A 26,539-nucleotide genomic window follows, 5' to 3' on the forward strand; every position below is an offset into this window, starting at 1 on the left:
ACATATATATACATATATATGCATGTATATACATATACATACATATATAAACAAATATATATACGTATATACATATACATATATATACACACGTATATATACATATATATACATATATATGCATGTATATACATATACATGCATATATAAACAAATATATACACATATACACATATACATATATATATATACATATACGTATATGTATATATATATATATATATATATATGCATATATATACATATACATACATATATAAACAAATATATACACATATACACATATACACATATACATATATATATATATATATATATATATATATATGCATATATATACATATACATACATATATAAACAAATATATATACACACACACATATATATATCTATATATATAATAAGTGTAGATGTTAATCTTTTAGGCTTTGTTAGGGTGACACCTAGTGGCCAAGATTAACAGAGCAACAGCTTTACCCCTCTTCCTCACGCTTTATCGCTCAGCATCTACAGTTTACACGTTTCAATAATAATAACAATAATAAACACATGTAGTAGAAATAAAACGTTCAGGTCTTTAATGCGTTTCCGGGTGTGGAAGGCTGCTGCTTCCTCCTCTACGTCACCGGCAGCCAGCCAATGAGAGGCCGTTATTTCCAGAGCTAAAGCCTCCAGTGATGCCGGAGAATGTGATTCTGCACCGATCAGGCTGTTTCCTCTCACTAATCATCTCATTTGGGCGACGCAAAATAGGGACGACTTCGATCAGAAACAATACATCGGATCATGTGACGATATGACTGACAGGTGTAGCAGGTTTGTGCCGTTTTCTCCGTTATATTTCGCTGCAAATGGCTTATCGTGCCCATAATAAATGACTGATGCCCCAGCAAAGGTAACACACACACACACACACACACGGGGTGGAGATGATACTTTTGCTGACTGTAAATGTAAATATACACACAGCTGCTGCTACTGTGCATAATGACAACATTTCAGCAGCTTTATGGTGAGAGATGTGGACTCCACATGGCTTTAATTCTCTGTCGCAGCAGTCTCAGTCATGTGTTTTTGATATAAACTGATGTAATGCCTCCATTAGGGTGAATGGTTTGTCGCCTATTTGATTTATTGTCAGGATAATGAAGGGAAGCTCTCTTTTTTTTTTTTTACTCTCGTCCTGTTAATGGTTAACATCTGCCTCAGGTTGGTTTGGGGGTCCTTAACCTCATCCATGATGCAACAGATAGAGAATCAAATGAGCAGAGACACTGTGTCAAGTGTGCAGTCCATGTCCACAAAGGACTCCTCTATATAAGTCCTCATGTCAAAAATGGCAAACTGAATTCACATGTTAAGCTTTATTATAGCTTAGTTTAAATGCATTTAAATCAATCTGCCTTAAAAGATAAACACAAGTCTAGTGATGATGCCATCCTGCAGCCTCTACAGACATTTATTAGTGGGACAAATCATCATTTTTACTGGAGCACACTTTCGGATTTACAGTCCTGCATTCAAGTGAAAGGCTTGGATGGCTCAGAACTTCCTTCAGCTCAACCAGGACAGAACTGAGGTACTCGTCATTGAAGCAGAGGCCCCAGAGAGAGAAACTGACTAAATTGAAGTCCCAGGCACCAGGCTAAACACCTAGGTGTCATCATAATCTAACTTTTGATGCCCATATCCAGAGTGTGTCCGAAACTGCCTTTTATTACTTGAAACATATTGCCAGAGTGCATCCGTTCCTCTCAGGCCAATACTGATAAGCTTGTGCATCACTAGTAGACTTGACGATTGCAATGCTCTCCTTTTTGGCATAACCCCCAAAAAGCCATAGATCAACTTCAATTTATACAAAATTCAGCTGCTTGTGTGTTGACCAGGGCCACAACAAGGAGAGCACACATGACACCTGTTTTAAAATTGCTGCACTGGCTACCTGATTCTTTTATTGGTTTACAAATCACTAAATGGTCTCACTCCCGAAGATATGCACCCACTAGATCCCTCAGGTCCTCTGGTGGTTGTCTCTTAATTGTTTCTATAGGGTCCTCCGGTCTAAAACTCACGGAGGGGCCGCTTTTCGCCACCATGGCCCCAGCCTTTGGAGCGGCCTGCCGGAGGACCTGAGGGGAGCAGAGAGTGTGGATACCTTTTAAAAGAAAACTGAAAACACCTTTTGACCTTGGCTTTTACCTAGTTACCAGTTTTATTATGCTATACTTTATTTTAATAATTCAAATGTCTATATTTATTTAAATGCTTTTATTTATTAATTAAACTTGTGTTATTTTTATCTCTTTATGGCGTTGCATTTGATGTATGACTTGTGCTATATAAATATAGTTTGATTAACTGATTGACAAAAATTCTACACATTCACAGTCCTTCACTAGTTCAGTGTCCGTGTACTGACTCCAAAAACTCTCAAGTCTAGACGCTTTCCAGCTTAGTGAGACGGTTGTCTGTGGTTTTAGATTTCCCTGTCCAAATGTATTGCAATAACACACACGTTAAAGTTTGCTTAAGGCACCACATCCCTGTGAATGTGGGAGGGAGGGGAGGAGGGATTAGGCTGCAGGGGGCAATGCTTAAAATGCATCCAATATGATATAACAGAGCATACTTAAGCCACATCACATCTTTTCATTTTTAATGCACAGTAGCACATCAAAAACATGTCTCGCCATTTGGATTTTATTGCCTTTTTTATATATAACATTTCAGGTTAATCAGTCTATCAAATCCATCCTGGTGTGTTGTGTTCCCATGTAGTCATCATGCTGTAACTGGGACATCACGGTGCTGGGGACGGTCTCACCATGAAGGGCTCCAGCTCCAGATGGGCCTTCTCCCTGGGCTTCTTGGTCGGGGCCTGCAGCATCTACTTCTTCCTGCGCCAGGTGTGGTTTGAGAGGAGCTACCCCGTGCTGACAGAGGCTCAGGAACAAGCCACAGCGGTGTCGGAGAGACCAACCAGCTGGAGGAAGGAGGGAGCCGCTCTCATCAACCTGCTCCACCCTCATCATGCAGGTGCTTTACACTCTTTCACACTGATAAAATCCCTCAGTATGTATGGGCTGACAAATAGAGTTTATTCAGAGTTTATATGGCCATTTTATAGATGGATACTTTTTTTTGTCATCTCCAGGGTGACATTTGCATGTCAGGTTGGCTGAACTCATGGGATTTGATATCAGAGCTGTATTACATTAAGCTTCCTTCTTAATTAAAACCTTGTATCTCTTACCCATCATAGCTGGATTTTACAAAATATACCACTATTTAATAACATCCATACAGGGCTCAACAATAAGGATTTCCCGGTTGCCCGGGGCAAGTAAAATGCCACATCAGGCTAGTAAATCTAGAGGTAAAAAATAATTAAACATCGTTTTTTCTAGAGCTGATGATAGAAGTAGCTTTTCATCTGAGTGTTGCACATGTGCAGTACCGATCGGGCACTCGCGAGAAAATAGCATTGGTTAAAAATAAAGTTTATGAGCTGAAGCACAAGCGAGCATTTCAGTTATCCTGGATACAGGAGGTTAGTTGGGTGGCGTTAGAGGATGTGGGCGAAACTCCAGATTGATTTATTTAAATAAAAATTAAACATGACAGTTAACTGTGGTCATTTTTGTTATTTGATAACCGCTAATAAATAAAACAATTTGTATAGGGGCAAGTAAAAATTGATATCGGGCAGGAAGATTTCTGACCCACTTGCCCAGTCGGGCAAAAAAAACAATGTTGAACTCTACCATGTAATCGCATGATGACGGTGATCGGGAAGTGGAGAAGCAAAAAGAGGGAAATGCACACGGAGGCCATAAATAAGGGAAGAGGATTGACTAATACCTGCTCACCCTTAGTTAACAGTTAACTGTCTTCTAGGGCTGCAACAGGTCAATCAATGTCGATATGTTGATCAGTGTTTCCCAAAGCTCAAGATGACATCCTCAAATGTCTTGTTTTGTTCACAACTCAAAGATATTCAGTTTACTGTCATACAGGAGTAAAGAAACCAGGAAATATTCACATTTAAAGAAGCTGGAATCAGAGAATTGTGATTTATTTTTTTTTTCTTACAAAATTACTCAAACCGATTTAATCTATTATCAAAATAGTTGGCGATTAATTTAATAGTTGACAACTAATCCATTAATTGTTGCAGCTCTGCAGTCTTTGATGGCTTTCTAATCTGTTGAGGCATGTAGACTTCTAGGTTCAACTGTCATTCACGTAGCAAAATGCAATGAAATGAAAACAACGAATGTGGAGTAAACTGGATATGGAGCAGTCATGCTCATGTGTGAGGAGTGCCAGGGTGGTGTGGCATTCCTGATAAGAACTACACATGCAATTGCTCCACTGCACACCAGCTAACATTATGTGTCACACTGTTTACTGTCTCCCTCTAGATGAAGACAGCCGGGTGGCAGATGCATTGTACCAGAAGGTACGGGTTCTCTGCTGGGTGATGACGGGGCCGTATAACCTGCAGAGCAAGGCCCGCCATGTCAGGGCCACCTGGAGTCGCCACTGCAACGTGGTGGTGTTCATGAGCTCCGAGGACGACCCGGACTTCCCCACTGTGGGCCTGGGCACCAAGGAGGGCCGCGACCAGCTCTACTGGAAGACCATCCGAGCCTTCCATTATGTCTATGAGCACCATGCAAGTGAAGCCGACTGGTTCTTAAAAGCAGACGATGACACCTACGTGGTGGTGGACAACTTGCGCTGGATTCTGTCCAACCACACCCCTGAAGAGCCCGTCTACTTTGGCAAACGCTTCAAGCCGTACACCAAGCAAGGCTACATGAGCGGAGGGGCCGGCTATGTGCTCAGCAAAGAAGCCCTCAAGAGATTCGTGGAAGGTTTTCGCACCAAAGTTTGCTCGCACACCACACCTGTGGAGGACTTGGCGCTGGGGCAGTGTTTGGAGAAGATGGGCGTCCTGGCGGGCGACTCCAGGGACACTTTGCATCGAGAGACTTTCCACCCGTTTGTGCCAGAGCACCATCTAACTGGCAAGTTCTCCAAGAGCTTCTGGTACTGGAGCTATTGTTACTACCCAATTGTTGAGGCAAGTCCCTTCACTTCTGTTTTATTTGTGAGCTATAGTATGAGTTGGTAGAGACGGTAAAAGCAAACAAAAATACATGACACCTGTGCTCAAAATGCTTTAGAATGGGACAGATGTATACCATATAACTCCAAAATCCCCAGTTTGATTCTCTCCGGGGCCATTTGCTGCATGTCATACCACCCTCTCTCCTCATATTTCTTGTTTATGTCTACTCTGTAAGCTGTCTTAAATGTCACCATTAAAGCACAAGGCGGCTACGTGATAAGACAGACATCCTGTGGAGTGGATAAGCCTTATTAGAAAAGGGGCAAGTCAGGTTAGTAGACATGCTATTAGTTGAAAATCCTTTAATATCATTAGTGTACATCTGCACTTCAACAGAGAGAATTATTCTTTTATTTTGAAATGTACCGTAGGGACCTATTCTCTGACTGAAAGTGAGTGTAGTGTGCATTATACTGTTTATTTTGACGTATTAAATAAATTTGTAGGTGTTGCTATAAATGACTCATCAGAGGGATAATAACTAAATGAATTAATATGTGATTATCTGGCACATTCTAATGCCGTACCTGACCCCCGCATAGAACGAGTGAATTGAAACAGAAATGAGTTCATTTTAAAGGAGATGATTGCAGCAGAGACAATGTCCTGTCAACAAAGGGAAAATTGGCCAATTTGTCACAGATGATGCTACATTTATTGTACTTTGCAATTAAAATGAGACGGGTTCATTACTGATGCTGTCACACACTGATTGCCAGTGTATGGAGTAGTATTGTCCTCTGTCTTTTTTTGAAAGGGGAACAAGAAAACAAATGTTCTCTAATAGAAAGTTTAATAGGAAGTAATTATGTTTTTTTTAATCAGACTGCTCAAATGGAAATGTTTGGTTTCATAACTGTCAGCATGTGACAGTTTATACAAACGTAAAAGATAAGGATATTCTATATTCTTCTTATTGTGATGAAAAACAAAAAGACCATGACTTGTTTCCACTAACAAGTCATTTGTTTGTAGCCAGGTTATAGCCAGTGGGCAACCTTCGGGGTCTGAAAAGTGAAGCCAATGAGGAAGTGCCTTAAACTTGCATTCTTTCTAATAGCCAGCAGGGGGCGACTCCTCTGTTTGCAAAAAGAAGTCCGGTTGTATAGAAGTCTATGAGAAAATGACCCGACTTCTCACTTGATTTATTACCTCAGTTTACCTCAGGAGGTCAAACAGAGCGTTTCAGACAGAGGGTGAAAAGAGGTTAGCCTATAAACATGTTCTAGTAGAAACCCATAATACAAATATGCACCTGAAAATGAGCATAATAGGTCCTCTTTAAACAAATTCTAAATGTAAATGCAAACACATGAGATGTGCTATATGTAGCATCTTTATACAAGAACAGATCATTTTTGGATATTACAGTGACTTGTTACTAATAATCGCAACAATTTAGGCAATTGTTAGGTTCCCCATGACAACAAAATTGTCAGTTAATTCTTCATAAAATGGAAACCATATTTGCTCAAAATCCTGTTTGCACACAAAATGTTCCCACTTAAATGTTCCCCTTACATTACAAGTTTATCTTTATTCAATGGATAAAGTTGTTGGAAGCGAATATTCTAAGGACTTTTCATAGTAAAGACACCTTGTGTCTACAACTAGTTGTTAGTGGTCAATTTCTCTTTTGTGCTTTAAAGCAAGGCACATTTGTGCAGTAAAATCTGATTGCAGTGAGGTGGATGACGTTTGATGTTTGTTTATATGTCTTACTATTAATGCCAAAATGCTACATGTAGTATATTTTGAGTGTGTTCTAATATCATTTGAATATATGTTGTGCAATCCTACGTGCTAACGTGTGTGTGTGTTTGTGTGTGTTATTGTTCCTCAGGGTCCGCAGTGCTGCTCTGACCTGGCAGTATCTTTCCATTATGTAGAAGCAGAGCTGATGTACACGCTTGAGTACTACACTTATCACCTGAGAGCGTACGGCTACAGGCCACGCTACCGGCCCTCCTTACGCCTGCAGGGTCTGAGCCTCGACCCGCTCTCACAGACGGCGGGACTCAAAGGGGTTCAGGAGGTGACGGACGGAAGGAGTCACACAACTTTAGCCCTCTATGTTAGTGGAAACCAAACTAAAGCAGAGACGGAGCTGGAGAAAGGGGGGAAAGACGATCTAAACTCTCGCATCACTGAGAACAGGACTGCAGTCACTCACCGCTGATTCTGTGTTTAAGCTGGGGTGATTTCCCTACAGTGTGTCAGCTAGTGTTTTCTCCTGACAGGTCTTCCTTGATCTGATCACAGTATGATTCCAGCCAGTGTGACACTGTAAGCACTCACAGTGAGAGTGGTTTACAGTTTTGAATATGATTCAGTGGCAGCTCTGTATGGCTTTGGCTATTTTCAACCGAGATAAGTTTGACATAATCAGCATTTTAATTTATGAATTTATGATGTTACACAGTCACAGGGATGTGCTTGGAGCGATGCAGGAAGATGCGCATAGAATGTTATTTTAATGTATTTTACAAGAACCTGATTTGAGCCAATAATGCAGCAGCAGAAGTATGAAAAGATTGAATCATTGTTAATTCACTGTTTTATTTTATTTTTTTCTTGAAATGGAGAGCAGCGATAAATTGCAGTCCGTGTTTGTGTCACAACTTCAAAAGGTTTAGCCTCTTTTCTATACAACATCTTTGCTTTTCTGGTGTTAAATCTGATGTTCATGGTTTTACTTTTCAGAAGTTTAATTTTAATAATTTGAAATTGAGTTTTTTAGGCTTTCTGAAACAACATGCAATATTTAAAATTACAATTTTTGTTTTTACTCTGTGTCCGTTTGTTTTTTTCCTTTGATTTCCTTTTCAACCATCTGCAGTTGAATAGTTAAAGCAGACTCTTCATCCACAGCCAGCAGTGATACGATGTCTGTTTCAGTAGGAACAACAACTGTGCTGTTTAAAAATGTTTTTTTTTCTTTTTACCTTTGAGTGAGATGAGATGCTCTGATATGAAAGTGCATACTTGAAACCCCCTGTACTTCTTTTTGAGAACACTTCTGATGAACACAGTATTACACAATGCATCCCTCTTGTGAAGTAATTTTATATAACCCAACAATAAACATGGTAGCAGCTGTGATTGAACATTACTGTCTGTACTGGTGTCGAGCTTGAAGAATCACTCATAAACAGCTGCAGGAAAATGCACCGACGTTTTAAAATGAATAAATGATGTATAAAAAATTGTGTTTATTTTGATGTTTTGAAGAAAAAAGAATAACAACATGATAAAGAAACAGAACGTGTTGGCTGTTGCTACTAAACACGTTTGGTCTTCAGATAAAACAAATACAATCTGTGTAGTTTATGGTCACTTTCATAAGCCAGCTGGCAGGTTTACAGTGTGAATCACGCCATTTAGTTGTTTCCTTCAGACATGTAGTTCATTGTTTGTGTTCTCTGTGATCTTCCGTCCTTGATGCCAGATGAGAGAGTTACTTCGGTATATGAATGTCTACAGCCCCTGTAGAAACCTGCAACAAAACACATCATACATATAAGTATTATTACGACACTTGTGCATTTAAAATGTGTAAAATAAAGCATTTAATACACTGCCAACTAGAGATTTACTTTTTAGAATTGAAAAGCATCATTTGAGTCAGCAGTGCTTTTAAGACTTTAAAGTTTGAACAGCAGATATTGTATCATCAGAAGCTCCTCTGTCCCATATGGTTTTATCCTTTATTAGCAAGGTTAAGCAATGACTTTATTTTTTCAAGATGTTCCATCTACTGAGTGAAAAAGAAGAGGCACTCACCTCAGCCTGCACTTGTTGAGAAAAATGCCTCTCCTCTCTGTATTCTCTCTCCTCCAGGGACCATTATCTGTGAGAGCAGACATTACAATATATATAGTCCCATAAAGATATATTCTTTTTGTGATGAACATCGTGAATCTGAATGCCCACAAAAGCCAACAGGGGTATTACGGATATTTGATGCTTGTGAATTGCCAGACTCACCAGGCTCTGAGTTTCTCCTTCCCATAAGACCAACAAAAATGTCATGCATTTCCCCTAAAAACAAGAATGACAACATTAAATTTAGTGTTTTTATGATGATTTTAAAGAATTTAAAGAAAGCATCACATCATTACTAAATCACTTACTTTTTTGTGGTGACTGCACAGCGTTTGCATCTGATACGAAATGAAATCGAAAAGGACAAAAAAAGAACTTTGTGAAATAGAACAGAGCATTTCAGGAAATAAAATCCAAATGATATGATCATGTAGAAATTACAATTGCAATTTTGGACGTTTTTTTTTTTTTTAGTTTATTATCGTTAGCATTAATACTGTTTTTATTATTAACTTTTGAATGTAATCAGTGGGAGACTCACCTGCATCTCTTCTTCCCATCAGACCCACAAAGCTGTCATAATCCAAATCGCTATACCTCTTCAGAATGTTCCTCTTGAGGTTGTCCAAGCCTGTGGTCTGCTGCAATTATGAGAAACAAAAAATAAATCAGTTTCTATTGAAAGATCTGGAAAAAAGTATATGAAAAAAAAAAAGAATAATCTGAAAATCAGCTTTGCCATTACAGCTTTGCCATTAAACAATAAAGAAATCAGTTTCTTTTGAAAGATCTGGGGGGAAAAAGGATATGAAAAAAAATAATAATAATCTGAAAATCAGCTTTGCCATTACGCTCCAGAAAAACCTACATCTGAAGTTGATCTGCGCGCTCCAGGCTCCTCACATCTGGACTGGCTGTATCGAAGTTTCATGATGAGGAACAGAAACACCAGCAGCAAACCTCTCCTCATTTTCTCAGCACCGCCTGTACGAGAAAATGTATAGTTATTTATTTTATTAATTTGTTACCTTATAGGTAAAAATATCGCTTTAAAATCAGGAACCAATTGCACCTGTTGCGCATAACCCGCTGCGTAATTGGTGCGTAAAAGCGCGCGGTGTAAGGTTTACAAAGATATAGTTCATAAATCATATTTCTAATGTAATCAGTAAATGAATGTTTGGATACTCTTGTGTCTATCCAGAAAAAACATTCACGTTTCCTCTCCAAAAAGTCACCATAAATCCACTTCTTCATGACAGAAAAAGACAACTATTACAAATAGAATAAACATTTTACTTTAAGCATTTTTAAAAAGTAATCTTTTTTTCTTTACCTGTTTTCTGTCGAGCAGATAGTTTGGTAAAAGAGTCGTCTGCGTGCGTCCTGGTGCAGAGGAAAGTGGGAACTGATAGATCCTACGGTGAGATCTGCTCAGGATAAATAAAGGCGTCCAAGCTTTGGGCTAATAAATAATAACTGGATACCTGCGTAACGCCAATCAGAGACTGAAGCGTAGGTGGAGTATCAGCTCTTATATCACGTTGTGCTGAAGGCTATACGCAGAATACTCATTGATGGTCATGATGCTGCTGAGAGCTGTTGCCTCACCAGTACGCACGCACACCATCTAAAACACTTCTAGGCAACGTCACGAGGACACAGGTTCGTGGACTCAAGCCCATCCACGAACCTACTTCGACTGTTTATAAATCATACAGTATAAATTATCACCCAATTCTGTGTTACACCTTTTTGACCAACTTCATTCCAACTCATTGCCACAAGTTTTAAAAAAAATTTGGGGGGGGGGGAGTTTAAGGTTAATAAACCTCATTTTTGTGAAATTCTACCTAATTTTTTTATTTTAAAAGCAGAAATTATGAATTATTTTGACTAAAGTTATTGGAGGAACATAATGTTGATGGATTATCACAGACGGGTAGATGTAACAGTTTAGTTAGACTATTGTTTTGAAACCATTTAAATGTTTTTTTAATGGCAGCACAAAATGACACCTGTGGTCCTCAAAAATTGACCCAGGTAGGACCACAGATGCTTTAAATTAGAATAAAACACCCAGAATTCAACTAAAGTAGTGGTCATTAATTGTTTTTGCAAAGACCATAGTAGGGAACCAACCATGTTATTTTGGGGCAATTAGATGAAAGAAATACATATTTATGACAGTGAATTTTGTAAACGGGTCAAATTTGACCCGAGGACAACAGGAGGGTTTTAAAGATTATAGGCTCCAACCGCAGCTGGCTTTGGCTAAGACAGTTACAAATAAACATTTGTAATTGCAGCTGATCATATTGTTTGAAATAAAACTTCAAAGAGCAGCAGTCTCATTTATCCTCCATCCTCACAGGCTCCTATAGGTGCCTTTCCACTCCATTGACCAGCCTGCATGGTCACTGTCAAGATGCTAATCTTTTAAGGAAGTAATTATATAGACAGCAGCTGCCTCTGCATGTCACTAGAGGACGGTGATGTATGTGACTTTAGAGCTGTGTGTTTGTAATACCCATTCATACAGAAAATGTGACATGAAAACAAACATTTGTCCACCTGTCTGGGTTTTGGTTAATGGATCAACAGGTTAAATTTCCCACCATATTGTATGAATTTAAATGCCAATTCAAATATATTTTTGACACTGTTCAAGAGCACGACACACTGAGCTAAGAACACAGATCAATAAGTGGTTATTATCAGTACAGACAGACAGGCTGAGTTGTCACCATGACTAAAAATCCAGACACGAGTTGTTGGGACAGACACGTCATAGCATCGACACAATGACTAACACGTGATTCAGAGGGTCACTTGAAATAGTTTTCCCGGCTGCTCTTAAACTGCTCTGACAGGTGGTGAGATGAGATGTCTGTCTTGTAACTTGTATAAGCACCGACTGTGTGACACTTTATTTAATATGCATTTACCTCGAAGCAGCACTACGTGATCTAGTTGATCATTTCCTATAAAACAAACATAGGCTGGAGAATAACATTTAGTATTCATGTAAATCCTGAAAAGATGTTTAAGTGTCTCATGAAAAAAAATGTTTTCCCTTGTATATTATCAGCAGCTGAAAACAACTCAAATATAATGCTCATACCAAACCTATCATTTTTTCTTGCAATTACACAAGCAATTACCGTGTTGGTGTTTGCGCACACATTCGGAATGCAAAGAAGCATTAATATTTCAGCAAAGCAAAGTTTGAGATCATAGCTGTAAAACATGCACGCGGAACTATTGTAGATATCAACGGCCTCTGGAGTCCTGATAGATGGAAGCGGGTATGACACCTAACAACAAAGCACCGGGCGAGAATCCAAATAGTGCATTTCACAAAAGGTTAACATTGCTATGTTTTAGTTATGACTTCCCATTTCCATATTTGTCCTGTTCCTGTATGTAGCGTGGGGATTGCAGCAGTGCAGGGGTTCGGGATGGGAGATCTGACAGAGGTAGGGGGAAGTCATTAATTGCATTTTTACATTATTGATGAGTGTTCTTTTATCCTCCTTGGTAATCAAAGTGACTCTGTTTTTGGACTAGCACAGGGAAAGAGTGCCAGGGGCTGTTTATCCACAATGTGCCATGGCAGGGGAAGCTTATGGATATTGGGTTGGATGTGCTGTGGGGCTCGATGGACGTCCTGCAATACATCACAGGTAATCACATGCCCTGCGCACTGCTGAATGATATGACATGCACCCTCTGCTGTATTGCATTTTGGATGTCATTCCATACCGGCACACGTCACAATGAAAATTCTTACTTTGTATGGGCTCCCATCGGAGCGGCTGACATCGGTGCAGAAAGGTCAGCAGGACGTTCACGGTCGGCTTACTCACAGCAGGTAGCCCACATACGTAGGTGGCTATGTGGACCAGTGTTAGAGAAGACCAAGATAAAAAGACACAGCTTAGCCTCCTACTAAGATCATATGATGCGTATGAAGGAGTGTGTCTCTATGCAGGCAGGATTTGTGTTGAGGTTTGGCCACTTGAAAAATATTATTGCAATAGTTTTGTGTGGCTTCATCATTCTCCTATTCAGATGTTTCTCACACATTTATCTGCATGTGTGTAACAAGCAGACCGTATGAATGTCATCTTCCTATAAAATTTCCTCTGGTTTGACCCCATTAACAGTTTCATGAAATCATTTTGTCATTTAACAGGCTGAATAGATTGAGATAACCTTGCCATGGAACACATATGAAGAGAGAAATGGAGAAGGGAAAAATAGACCCTGATGGAGACAGAATTTATTTTTTATATGTGTCTTTATGGACACATCGTCTTTATCATTTATTCAACCTTCCAACATAGCTATTTGACTGTAGAAGGCCACAAAGTTGAGGGAAAAAACAGTCTGTCAATTCAGTTAGTTTGGAGGTCCATGTGAGGAGACAAGAATACAGATGAATTCTTTTGTGTATGTGTGTCCGGAGGAGGAGAGCAGCACATAGAGCGCGGAGTACAGTCACACTGTCTCTCTAATGGAGCTGCCAATCATCCATTTGTGCAGGCTTTAAGAGCCTGAGAGGGAGAAGATATAAAGTAAGTTCCAGCTTGGAGTTGAGAGAAGACAGTGACACGACAGCCCTTATATGGGAGGGATATTATGAAAGAATAAGCGACCAGAGGGAGACGGAAAAGAAGAGTCTGTCGAGGGTGAGAGGAGAGAGTGATTGCAATGATGTGCGAGAGATTGCAGGGTGTAGATTTAGCTATATTTGTATACAGGCTGGGGTTGGATGCACAGCTTGCAATCACTGGCCAATAAGTCCAAAGGGGATTCTGCATGTGTGAACACAGTAACAGGAAAACAGTCCTTCACACACTCCGCGGCCGTCCCTGCTGTTCGTTCTTGCTCGTGGCGACGTGAAGACTAAAATAAGCAGATCTAGACGATTCCAGGCCTCTCCACGGTAGATCATAAGATGTACCTGTCAATAATTGAGTTAATGGGCTCTAATCTAATGGGAGAATTTAACTTAGAGTCCACTTGGGGCATGCAAAATGACTTTGATGGATGCAGTTTTTTTTATTCCACCCACTCCTCGCCGATCTCTGACTCGTAAGGTCCCGAAGTGTCGCTTCCATCTAAATGTTAATTTGAAGACTGTTTCTTTAAGACTGGCATGGATGCTGATGTGCTTTGAAAGTCTATTTGCATTCGACCACGTCGGGTGTGTGAAACTGTGAGCTGTGTTGTTGCTAAACCAAAACACATTCTCTTTTTTTTTTCAGTGTTTTCCAAAGAGCTCCTAAAAGTGTTTTTCTGTTCTCTCCTTGTCAAAAGCTTTTTGTCCCCTTTAATCTTCTCTCGGTGACGATAGTTGGCACTGAGGCCTGTGGGAGAAAATAAGGCTGATGCTGTTTAGACTCTTGAATCCCTGTTCTGGTCCGTCTGGTAACAGCATTGCCTATTTTCTACTCATCATGCAGTGAGAACACTCTCGGAGATAGACACTTTAGCATCCTGTTCATCACAGAGGCAATCAGAGCCGGTTACACTCTGTCCTGGCTTTTATTTGCACTGTAGTTGATAGAATAGGTGCTATCAGGTGAGTTGAGTTGTGTGTTTTATATCCTGAAGAGGTGCATGCCATTGTAAGTTTGTTGAAGAATTTTTGTTTGTTGCCAAAGCGTTTACTTTATTTGACATTTTATTATTATACACGTCAATATCCAAGATATGAAGATGTTTTCTTTGCACTGCGTGTTGAATGCTGCCATTTTTCTGCTGTGGGGAGATGTGATGGCCGCCTCATGCTAAATTTACTTCCTCTGCCATTTGGTGATTACTCTGCTGTCACCTCTCCAAACATTTTGTCTTTGCATTCAGTTTGAATGTTATCCATTGGCGTTTAACCCACTGTATTCCTGCAGAAACTCATTGGATTTGTAATATATGCAGCCATGTACATATTACTCAGCCTGGGACACAAATAAGTGAACAAAATGCAGAATGTATTCTTTTAATAAAGTGGTGGCAGTAGTGCGAAGGAGTGAAGCAGCATTCACTTTAGTAGCAGTCATGACAGGTGAGATAGTTGATCAATAGCTGACAGAAAAGCCTTCAAACATGTCCATAGACTGTATAAGAAGTGGATGTAGTCACCGTGACGTCACCCATTGGTTTGCTACCATTTTGAAGCATCGAGTTCAGCATTTTGGTTGTTGCCATCTTGGTTTTTCTGCAACCAGAAGTGACACGAGAGGGTGGAGCTAAGTACAACCGAACACTGAATAAGACATTTTTAGGCGACCAAAATGTTATAGTTAACTTTCATGAACTGAAAACACACTGTGAAAGAGTTAAAGTTGTTAGACGAAAACACGGACAACTCCCAGACCGGACAACACCGTGCTAGCGACCTGTCAATCACAAGGTAGCCACGCCGTAAAGCACACTCTGCTTTATGGTCTATTTGACTCTAAATGGGACCATAATTTAATAAATGAACATCATGATGTAATGAAGAAGACTTGAAACTATCGATGGAGACCATAAACTCATGTTGACGCTTACTGAGGTAATAACTCAAATGAGAAGTAGGCTCATTTTCTCATAGACTTCTATACAATCAGACTTCTTTTTGCAACCAGAGGAGTCGCCCCCTGCTGGCTGATAGAAAGAATGCAAGTTTAAGGTACTTCCTCATTGGATTCACTTTTCAGACCCGGAGGTTGCCCACTGGCTATAACCTGTCAAGATTTGGCTACAAACAAATGACTTGTTAGTGGAAACAAGTTATAGTCTTTTAGAGTAATATAGCAAATGAGCTACCATCACACCTGGATATTGCACTGACTGACCTGCCCAGGCTTGACCTCTCTCTGCTTCTTATTTCATTCTGTCCCGCCTGCTCATAAAATTGTGTCAAGGGAAATTATGGAATCATGAGATCAAAGTGTGCAACATAGGGGCTGAGACAGAAATTGGAAACCATGAAACACTTCACGGTCACATTAGTCAACGTCTGAATTTGAACATTTCATATTAGGAACTGTCCCTTCCTGCTGTGTGAGTGTTCTTGTGTTTGTGTCAATCCATGATGTGAGCACACTATACCTTCATAGATGCAGTAATGGCAGCATGCAAATGTAAAGAGAGAGCACAGACACACACATAAACATACAAACACCAAACAACCTCACTTGTTTTATTCACCTGTGATGTGACAGATACCCATGAGACTATGCGGAATATTTCCCATGACAGTGCTGCAAATACTATAGGCCGCATTGATCTTTGCTCTTTTCTATTTCAATAATGACAGTCATCTCCTGAGGGGGTTGGATTACCCCTTTGTTCTTTATTATTTGCTAATATGGTCAGAAGGTTCAATGTGATGAGCTTTAAGAGGTTTGAGTGTATGATCCATCACTGCCTGATGCCCACTGTACGCTCACGATTATTTCAAAACAAAATACATATTATAGATTGCCGCAATGATAAGACAGGACCAAAGGTGAGTCCTGCTTAAAGGTAATTTCAGAGGCAATAATAAAACCCTATAAAACCTTATGAATGACTGCTGGCATTTTTGTGCTCCACTTTGTCTCTTTTCACTGGAGACCAAGTCAATGACACACATTATTCATGGAGCATTCACCTAATTTACCTTCAAGAAACAGCTGTTATTGCTTTTGTGGTATGAGGGGTCAGCTATTGATCAACTCTGACACATCACATCGAGACCGTCGTGTTTCTCTTGAAGGCAAAGCTACAGAAATCTGACCCGCCAGATACACAGAACCATCTAAGAGGCCGTCATTTGAAACTGTTTGGAAAAGAGCAGGCACTTTCAAAAAATACTTAAATACAGGATGGACCACCTCTCAATCAAACTCTTGCCTAGTCCAGTCAGTAGAAGAGTGCAAACATTGTCTTCAGTGCCTCCCTCTTTCATTCCTTCAACCACCTTCTTGAAAAGGTCGGCGTTGCTTTATTTGCGCATATCCAAAAACCTGTTGATATCCACGTATTTCATTATGTCTAAAAGCAGGTGTGTTTCTCCTTCCGACCAGAAATGTGGGCATGCATCTCAGCAAACTGTCGGCTAGTTTGTGTACAATGCACAGAGCTGGCCGTAAGCAGAAAAGAGGCTGTGTGTTGCAAACTGCTATTAAAACCCCAATTGAGACGCATATTCCGAATGCACTGTATACATATCCAAAGAATGCTCCTAAAACCTGAATAATATCGGCATATCCCACATTTATTAATCCGAAAATGCTCCATTCGGAATAAGGCCTTCTGAATATCTTAACAGAATATGCTGTTTTCATGACACATATCAAATTCGGAATATTGTCATATTCGGAATAACAGTGGAATAGCAGGTAAACAGAGTCATTGATACACAAACAGAGGTCTCTTCGCTGGGGTGTCATCAGAATAGTTTCAGATTTTGTAGGTTTGATTTGAGGTAGTAGTAGATACTCAAATGTTGTGGGTAAAGTAGTGGTTGGTTTTATGGCCAACTGTTTTTGATCTTTTGGTATTTTTTTTGGTTTAGTCTCGTCATCCTCGTTTCTAGCCACAGCAGGCAAAAGCTCTAATAAATCGACTGTACGCTATATCCACAGCACCCAACAACAGAAATGAGTGAGTGACTAGCTGGTGAACATAGTGGAGCATTGAGCAGCCGTATATTTCCCACAGGAGTTGGTTGAGAGATGCATGAAATAATTGCTAAAGTTGCTCTGCGTTTGCTGAATGTGTGAATAGCCCATTGTTTCTTGACATGTTCGCCATAACATTTTTACAAGGTGATAATCTGTCAGTGTTGGAGCTTGTTCCGCTACCCCCAAGTGGACAGTTACAAACCTGTAATATTCACATTTGTTAATTTGGTCAAATGAAAGGAGGTCTTATGCAACGTTTGATTCAGACTGAAATTAACTGGAGAAACGCAGCCTCCTCATTCATTTAAATGGAACTACTCCGTTGACGCAGCGTGCTGAAGACTCCAGCAAAAACATTGAACCTGGCTCAAACTTTGGCCAGAATACAATGTGATGTCTTTCTGCAACATAATATGTTGGCCAAGGAAATATGTGCAAGCGCACATTCCTGGTAGATTACTTTGTAACTGCTATATATCTACTATTCACCCCGCAATCGTTGCGCCGAAAAATAAAATGATTGTCACCAATGATAAATTGTGTCTCTTTATATTATAAACAATTGTCTAATGTTTTGGTGTCTGATAAGCCTTTAAAATGGACTTCCTGGATATCATCATCTTACCAACGCCAACACGCCCGCAGCACGCCTCTGATCTGGCCGCAACCCCTTCTCAAACATTAGAATACGTGAAATACCTTCAAAGACCATGGATAGCCTCAGTTCTGTATTTCATTTCAGGATGCTCATGGTTAATTGAGTTTCCCCCCCCCCAATGATTTCAATGCATTTTGAGCCAGATTCTGGTGGCCATTGGAGGATCTGCAGCTCAAGGCGCCTCCACGCTGGCTTCATCACTCAACTGTGGTGGTTTCTTCTTGGTTTTGACTTGTGTTTGTCAAACTCTGTGATGAAATTTGTTACTGTTACTTAGTGACAGATCCTTCTGAAACATTTGTTGTTTTATGCTTTGCAAACTCACATCAAATGTCTGTATAGTTGTCAAATGCTGCTAACTTATATTAATATGACTCATACTTGTAGAAGTGTTTGTAATTGTAATTACGTTATTCAACAATGCTTTTTTCGGCCTGTGCGTTCATATATTGAAATGAACAGCAATGTGTGTCACAGTTGTGTGTAAAATGTTGAAATGAGTTTTGCAACTTGGGGGTTACCTTCTAGACACAACCTTTTATTTATGAATCAACCTGATTTCATGGGATGACGCATTAAGGCTTTTTGCATGTCATTTAATGCGACGTTGTTGGCGGTTGTGGTTATGTTTAGGCAACAAAAACACTTTGTTAGGTTTAGGAAAACATCCTGTTCGGCCTTAAAATAAGTATGTAAACTAAGTAAAATACTTACGTAAACAACGTAATATAGGTACGGACAACACGTCACTAACGTAACTTTAAAATAACTCAACAACACTTTGGTACACAAACACCGGTCACGAACAACGGTCTCTCATCCACCTCCTCTCCCGCCCGTCATAGTCTCTCTCATTTTTATTCTGCGTCACTAGCTCTGAGCGTAGCATATTCACGCAAATGCTTTTGCATTGCAGTCAGTATGGATGACATGGCGTACACATGACACGGCAAAAGCAACAAATGCGTTGTTATTGCACGTGAAATGCCTTACAAATGGCCGTGTCATTCATACATCATTTGGTGAGCCCAGGCTGTTGTAATTGACCGTTCACATGTGCTTGTCTGTGTAATTGTGCGTGCTCCCAGTACAACATTTAAATGTTTTCTGTTCAGTGATTATATTTGAGGAGCTTTTACAGTTTTGTCTTCCATTCCCACCGACCCCACCCCCTCAACACAGAAACACACTCTGCACATAGAGATGAGTGATGGCCTTGGGGTCTTCTCTGTAAATGACAAGTGCCATCCATAACAGGCAGGCAGGGGCTGGTAAAGTGATTACGTTCATAACACACGGTGTCTCAGTAAACACAGCTGGCACCCACGTCTGTCACGCTAGACATGAAGGCAAATTGCTCAGTCCATGCAAAATTATGGTTTGTGTTATAGGTTTGTCCTAACAGAGGGCTGTCATCGCTCTGGCAGATGGATGGACTGCACCTTTATTCCGCCTCACTTACTGTAGAATCTGAGACTGTCTGAGCCAGAGGATGTCAGAGACGGCCAAGTGATGATAAACTGATAAGATACGAGCAGGAGGACACTTAAAGGCTATTGTGAGCATAGGGAGCACATTTTAAACTAATTATATATCGCTATCTGATAATTACAGGCATTATAATTCATTATAAATGTGACACGGCTCTATAATGAGATTCTTATCTGGCAGTGCCATGTCCTGATTACAGCAAATGTACTTTGATTTGCTTATGATAATGCAGTATCTAGAAATATAGACTCAAAGCGAACTGGACTCTGTTTGAAACCTTTTGGATGACTAACAAATATATATTTGACTTATCACAGTAGGAAAAGTACAGGTGTAATTAATAACATTATTAGCTACACCTGTGCTATCCTGCTGACACACCCATGCTACACCCACAAAGTGATGTCACTTATTTGGCTTGATTACATGTAGGCCCTGATCAGACAGAGCATGTTTTGCAGTTTGTTGCATCTTTAAAAAAAAAAATTATTGAAAAAACGTTATTGTTGTTATGCAATCACTGAATGAGTGCTAATGTTAGCTTAACACAAACTATGAACCTTCGAGTCTGAGAAGTGAAGCCAATGCTGAAGTGCCTTAAACTTGCATTCTTTCTAATAGCCAGCAGGGGTCAACTCCTCTGGTTGCAAAAAGAAGTCAGATTGTATAGTAGTCTATGAGAAAATGAGCCTACTTCTCACTTGATTTAATACCTCAGTAAACATTGTAAACATGAGTTTATGGTCTCAGTCTCTTGGAGCATAAAATGTTTTTGTTCTGCTTTGTGGATCTGAGGATCCAAAAGCATTTCTGAGAGGTAGTCTGGTGCACAGCCATGTGGTGCATTATAAAGAATTTTAAAATCTCTTAAGTGCTCTCCTTTTGGTCTTAAAAAGTCAGCACTCCTGCAGCAGAATTTTGAATTAATTGTAGTTGATTTATTCTCAGTAGACCTGAAAGGAGGGCGTTAGAATAGTCTAGCCTGCTGGTTATAAACACATGCATCAGCCTCTCTGTGAGAGAAATGGCCTCACTTTAGCTCTTCAAACGATAAAATGCTGTTTTTATGACTCAGAACAAAAAATCACTCCTAGATATCTTGCAAGGCAGACGAGACAAAATTGCTGTGAGAAAAGTCTGTTCCCAGACTCCCAGTAGAGCTCTGCCCAACTTTAACCTGAGCAGAGCTCCAATCAGCCAGAATAAGTGAAAACACCTGTATGGGTGTGTTAATGGAGCAGAATGGAGACGAGGTAACTGGGAAATATATAATGATGACATTCACAAAGACACAGCTGTGAATTGGTGACCACAATAATGATGATTGTATATTTTCTTAATATGCCATCTAAAATAAAACACTTAAAGGAAAGTGTTTTTTAAAACGCTGATTGCATATAGCAGCAAAATATACGCCTCTCACATTTTGTTTCCTCTTGCACTTTTAGGCACTTCCTGTAAACCTTCCTGTCTTTTCAGTCTTCATCAAGATTCAATTTATTACCTCAATTATAATATTTAACGTGATATTTGATTACAACAGAGTGTGAAAGTGAAATATTGCTTTGGATTTAAGGAAAGGGAGACTCGGAGGACAGAAAGATAATTAGTGAGTGGCTGTCACAACAGGATACAGTTGAATGACAACATTATTTGTTTCCTTCCGCCAGTAACTCATCATCATCTAATTAAAGGTGGCACCATATCTTTCACATTAAATCCGGTGTCTGGCCATCAAGCCTCAGTCACACTGTTTCCCCGTCTCCCACTCGCCCCACCATTGTTTTCATCACCATCATTTCCTGAAATGCTTCAGGGTTTACATTGCATGTGGTAATTGTGGGAGATTTAAATAGAACTTTCTTGGGAGGACATCTGTGACGCACTGGGCCTTTTGGGTAACACATCAGCCAGCAGCTGATGTACAGTATGAACAGTAGATCAGCTGGGCAGGAGCTTGAATGCCACAGGATTGGTGTGTAAAATTAGTTTTTTTGTTTAATGTATATAAGAATGAATAACATTTAAAAATAAAAATTTATAATATTATATTGTTTCACCTGCTCCTCTGCAAGTTTTCTTATTTTCCCCCTATACATCAGACCGTCAATACGTCATCCAGAGTATGCTATCATGGCCACGCCCCCTTTTGGGGGAAAACAATCCCGTGTGCCTCGTAGATGACAATAGAGTAAACAGAAGATGTTGAAACATGTGTCCAAACTTCTATTTTAAACAAACTGGTTTAAATGAATAACACTATGCCGAAGAGTTGCTGTGTAGTTGGTTGCACCAACAATAAATCCAAAAACGCTGATCTCCGATTTGTTCCCCTGCCATGTCCTGAAAAAGATATAATAGAGTGACTTTATGGCTCCAAGCTATAGACCAGACCAGCATCACAACATCATCGAGGCTTCGCTTCCTTTTGGGGGAAAGAAACTTGCTGTCACATGAGAGAAAATTGGAAATAACGAACAGCTGTGGTGCTGTGGGTTAACCGAGGCTTTCACACTGAGATTTGAGGCACATACGATACGTGACTTGCATGGCTAGTTAACATTAGCGTGAGTGTGAGGCTGCTGCAGTAATACAGTCATACATTAACGTTATAGCAGCATCAGACTGTCATCTCCAACTAAATCTCAGCCTATAGATCAAACAGTTGGCTTTTTACACGTTGGTTGTTTACAGACAACACTTAGCCGAACGTGATTCAATCAAATATGTAACAGAAGTCTGGATAAGCAATATCGGGCCACTGTGTTTGACGGGGGAAGACTGAAGAGACACGACGGCAATCAACCTTAATTTATTAAGGTATTGAGAATGCTCAGGTTCAGGCAAGATCACAAAATAATTATTAGACATGTGTATAAAACAATCGTTGGTTTAACAAAAGAGGAATGTATACAAATTTGTCAAAATTCAAATCCAAACATATTTAAAATTGCATCGACATTTATTGGATCTTCGGTTGTCTATCTCCCAAAAAGGGGCGTGGTCTTGTCTTTTTGCCAGTGTTTGTCTACGTGCCATTCTGATGTATTGTCTGTTTGCCACTCCGGATCATCCAGTCTGAAGATGGTTAAAAACATCCCATTGCTGCTTATCACCTGATCTATCTGTCATGCCTCCATACCTGATCTTTATTTGTCTTTTATATCTGTGTGTATTCCAGTTAGCTTCTTCAGGGTCCTGGTATTTTGGCTCACTGGGACACTTGTATAGAACTGAGCCATCGTTAATGTGATTAAGAAACACCATGTGAAAGTCAAAATGTCTGCTGTGAAAAAGTCATTGGCCAAACAAAGACTGTTTTATCTCCGTATATTATTGTAAAACATCATGCAAGAATTTCACGGAATCGGCTAATCTTTTCTGTAAACATAAATGTATACATTTTATACATTTCAAATTAATTCAACTTAAAATGTCTAGTGTGTTCACAGCTTGCAAGGACATACTGCCTGAAATATTTAATTCAGGGCGTAAAAAGATCATCAATGAATACACTACGGCGGCCTCAAAGCCCCAAAAAGTCATAGGTGCCTGTTTAGAAATGTATCAGCCTTTTTAAAGTTCATGGAGTTTTGAAGTGTGGTTGTATGAGGTACTTATCCATAGTAGGTATATTACTTTCAGACCACTTCAGGACTTATAAGCATGAGTTCTTTTGACTGCAAAGCATTCACTAAACTCAACAAAATATGTTTCTAAACAAACATGATTAGCATATCATATTTGCAGACTTCCCAGCATGCTCTGTTTGAGACTTAAACTCTCCAAAGACCCTTCTTTGGACCCTTACAATGGACATTTGCTGTGTGTCTTAAATACATGTTAAGATAAGGCATTGGTGTTTCTTTTCATAATAAAGAAAACAATGCGAACCACAATTCAGGTAAGTATAGAAATTCAGTCCATAACCCCGTTCACAATACATATTATATGTGCATTGACTGGATGCATAAAGTGGTTCCAACAGGAGCAGCTGCTGCTAATTTTCTCTTTAGTGATGCCCCTCCCACTGTAGGCGGTCGTAGCCAACCTCAGCATCTGAGAGCTGGTTAAGGAGGGTCATCAGCTGATTAAACTCACCTGGGATCCTCAGGCTATAAAAGTTGGCTCATGTCTTCACTCTGTTTCTCCCATCCACCCTGCACCACTCGCCTCCATAGCACAATAACATACATCATGCACTGCTTTCATTACTGCCATTACCCATTCCATTGTTTGTTCTGTGTTAACCTAACTGCTTTTCTCAATTGTTTAAACACTAACACTGGTACTTCAGCCACAATTGCCACAAACTCTGATACCAACCCCCTGAAGCAATCCTGCTAAAATATAAACACATTTCCCGCTTGACACTACGATTGTAGTTCTAAACCATACAATTCTCTACAGTTGGCATGATCTTCTTTTGAATAAAATCTTTCTTTTTACTGCCATTCAAAATGCTAAAGTTCAATTTACTACTCACCACTCTGACTCCAAACATGGGCAAACACATTTTGCACAACTATAGTTCTGCAGGGGTGAGTCCTAAAACTCGGGAATGAGATAGAATATTAGCACCCCTGGTTCCCTCGTCTTGAAGTCAATGGGGTTTTTGAATGGGTTTTTGGTTAGATGACTGAAATAAGGTCTGTGGTTAACACAAGCTGAAGAGATTTTAATGTTTTGTTCTACGACATAAAATACATCAATAAATACCCCACTCGTGGATTTTGAAGCTTTTATGTCTTAAAAAAGGCGGTTGCTAAGTGGCTAAATGAGACTACTAAAAGCCATCAAGCCAAACACTATAGTGTTCATTTGTATTCTAATGTTAGCTTTTTACTTCTGCAGATTGCATTTATGCTTCAAAAATCATAAAAGTGGTCATTTGTGAAAACTATCTTGATGAACAAAATGTGTAAATATCATAAACATTTGTTTGCCAACAAGTTTATTTTCTGTAATAATCCAAAATCCAATGGAAAAATCACATTTTCTTTTTGTCGAGGGAACCCAGGATGATACTAACTTCCATTTTGACCTACAGAAATACATCATCCCTGCAGCACTCGATTAGCAATCATAGCTTTAGCAATTAAAGGGCCACAGATGAGCTCCTCAATTGATTCAACTTAAAGGGGCTCTGGGGAGTTTTAAACAAACAAGTTCCGTTATGTAAAACATTAAAGATCTGCAAAGCTGACTTAAATCCAGGATTGTTTACATCCATGTTTATTAGCTTGCAGTCTTCTTCTTCCATGTCGTTACCACCTCTTGTTAATCAGTGGAGTAGTGTGACCACTTTGGTAGGACTGTGCATCGAGTACCCTATGTGCATGTGTGTCCCTGTGCAAATGCACGAGACAGACACAACAGGGATCCATTCATAGAAAAACATCTCAATCGTCTTGACTAAGACTAAACTAGAATGTTTCAGAGACTTAAATTTAGTCCACTAAAAAATTGTAAAGGATGAGGTTGGCTTGATATGACTAAAACTAAATATAAGATCACAACCCGACTGAAGCACTTGCAATTCAAGCACATATGATATGATAGCCTATTTGGAACTTGTCTAATTTAGTTTAGAATATAATCATGATTGCCAGTTTTCAAATGCCACTACGTTTTATTCTAATGTGATACCTCTCTAACAGTCTTATGGAGTGCATTCAGGTTACTCTTCGGTGAAGTGTTTCTATCACCCTTACGGTAATTAGTAACTCTGGCCAGAGCTTGAATTCTTAACATCTTACAGATACTTAATACGTACTAATTTACAGTATATTCCATTCCTTTTCTAAAATCTTATTCTCGCTCAAGGACAAAAACTGGTGTAAGCACACAACGTACATTTTATTCAAGGGTCTCCATTCACTGCTTGAGAACAGTTAATTAGATTCACTGCAGCCGTGGTCTGTGCTGCGTCAGTGCAGAAGGGCAATTTGCCTTGACCGCCTCCAGCATGAAGGACTGCAGACCATTTTTCTTACAATTGTGGCTTTTGTCTCGTGCTGCTGCCATGCCAACACAACTGAGCCACCCAACCACTGCCAGCTCAGCCTGCTAAGACGCCTTGTGAGAGCCACATATTGGGCAACTGTCACTATAGAGCCCTTTAATGATTAGCATAGTAAGCTCAAGGTTTACTTCCATGCACCTGAATGAATGTTGTATGACATGGTCCCCTTGTATCCAGAGATTGGCTGAGGACATGTGGCTATTATGTGTGACCCTAGAGTGGGAGATGGGTTATTGCGTGGATTGACTTAATTTCCCTGAAGAGGACAAGATATTAGTCGGAGGACTGATCCCTCGATTTTATATTATTCTCTGTCAAGGGAGTTTTGATAAATGTCTGTCACAGCAGGATGTTGCCAGTAGTCCAAATAGTGAGGATACAGAAAGACAAAGACGAGTAATGAAACTATTCAACAGTTGGACAGAATGAAAGATGCTGATGAGAAGCAGCTGCTTTCTTCTGAGATGATGAGTGTACACTGTTGAGTAATTTCCTTAGACTATACTTGGGTAGGACACACTAAGTAGCTGCGCAAATATTGATAATGGCATCCAACAAGCTGAACTGGAAAGAGCAAGCGCTACAGTTGGTCTCAACACAATTTCGCGACTAGTTAAGGAGATGAGATTAGAGACCTGTTGCTCCGCTGTGTCTCCTCTCTCTCTCTCTCTCTCTCTCTCTCTCCGTCAGACTGTCTGCAGACTAATTATTTCCTCACTGATGCACCTGAACCTGCCAA

The 26,539-nt window shown here is 39.8% G+C and overlaps 2 protein-coding genes and 1 long non-coding RNA gene across 3 annotated transcripts in view; 1 reads left to right on the forward strand and 2 right to left on the reverse strand.

Annotated features, from left to right (window-relative positions):
- The window catches only part of LOC119490573, an 839,978-nt gene that overhangs the window by 250,081 nt on the left and 563,358 nt on the right, over positions 1-26,539 (reverse strand). The gene's annotated exons all lie outside the window — the stretch shown is intronic.
- On the forward strand, positions 657-8,347 carry c1galt1a (core 1 synthase, glycoprotein-N-acetylgalactosamine 3-beta-galactosyltransferase, 1a). Its single transcript, XM_037774052.1, has 4 exons — positions 657-817; positions 2,783-3,040; positions 4,429-5,093; positions 6,985-8,347. The coding sequence occupies exons 2-4, from the start codon at positions 2,830-2,832 to the stop codon at positions 7,318-7,320; spliced, it is 1,212 nt and encodes a 403-aa protein (XP_037629980.1). The 5' UTR covers positions 657-817; positions 2,783-2,829; the 3' UTR covers positions 7,321-8,347.
- Positions 8,339-10,530, reverse strand: tac3a (tachykinin precursor 3a). Its single transcript, XM_037774074.1, has 7 exons — positions 10,303-10,530; positions 9,835-9,950; positions 9,508-9,607; positions 9,275-9,304; positions 9,129-9,182; positions 8,925-8,991; positions 8,339-8,637 (listed from the first exon to the last, which is right to left on the reverse strand). The coding sequence occupies exons 2-7, from the start codon at positions 9,934-9,936 to the stop codon at positions 8,619-8,621; spliced, it is 372 nt and encodes a 123-aa protein (XP_037630002.1). The 5' UTR covers positions 9,937-9,950; positions 10,303-10,530; the 3' UTR covers positions 8,339-8,618.

The sequence above is a fragment of the Sebastes umbrosus genome, chromosome 6 (assembly GCF_015220745.1).
Source record: "Sebastes umbrosus isolate fSebUmb1 chromosome 6, fSebUmb1.pri, whole genome shotgun sequence".
NCBI classification, from domain to species: Eukaryota; Metazoa; Chordata; class Actinopteri; order Perciformes; family Sebastidae; genus Sebastes; species Sebastes umbrosus.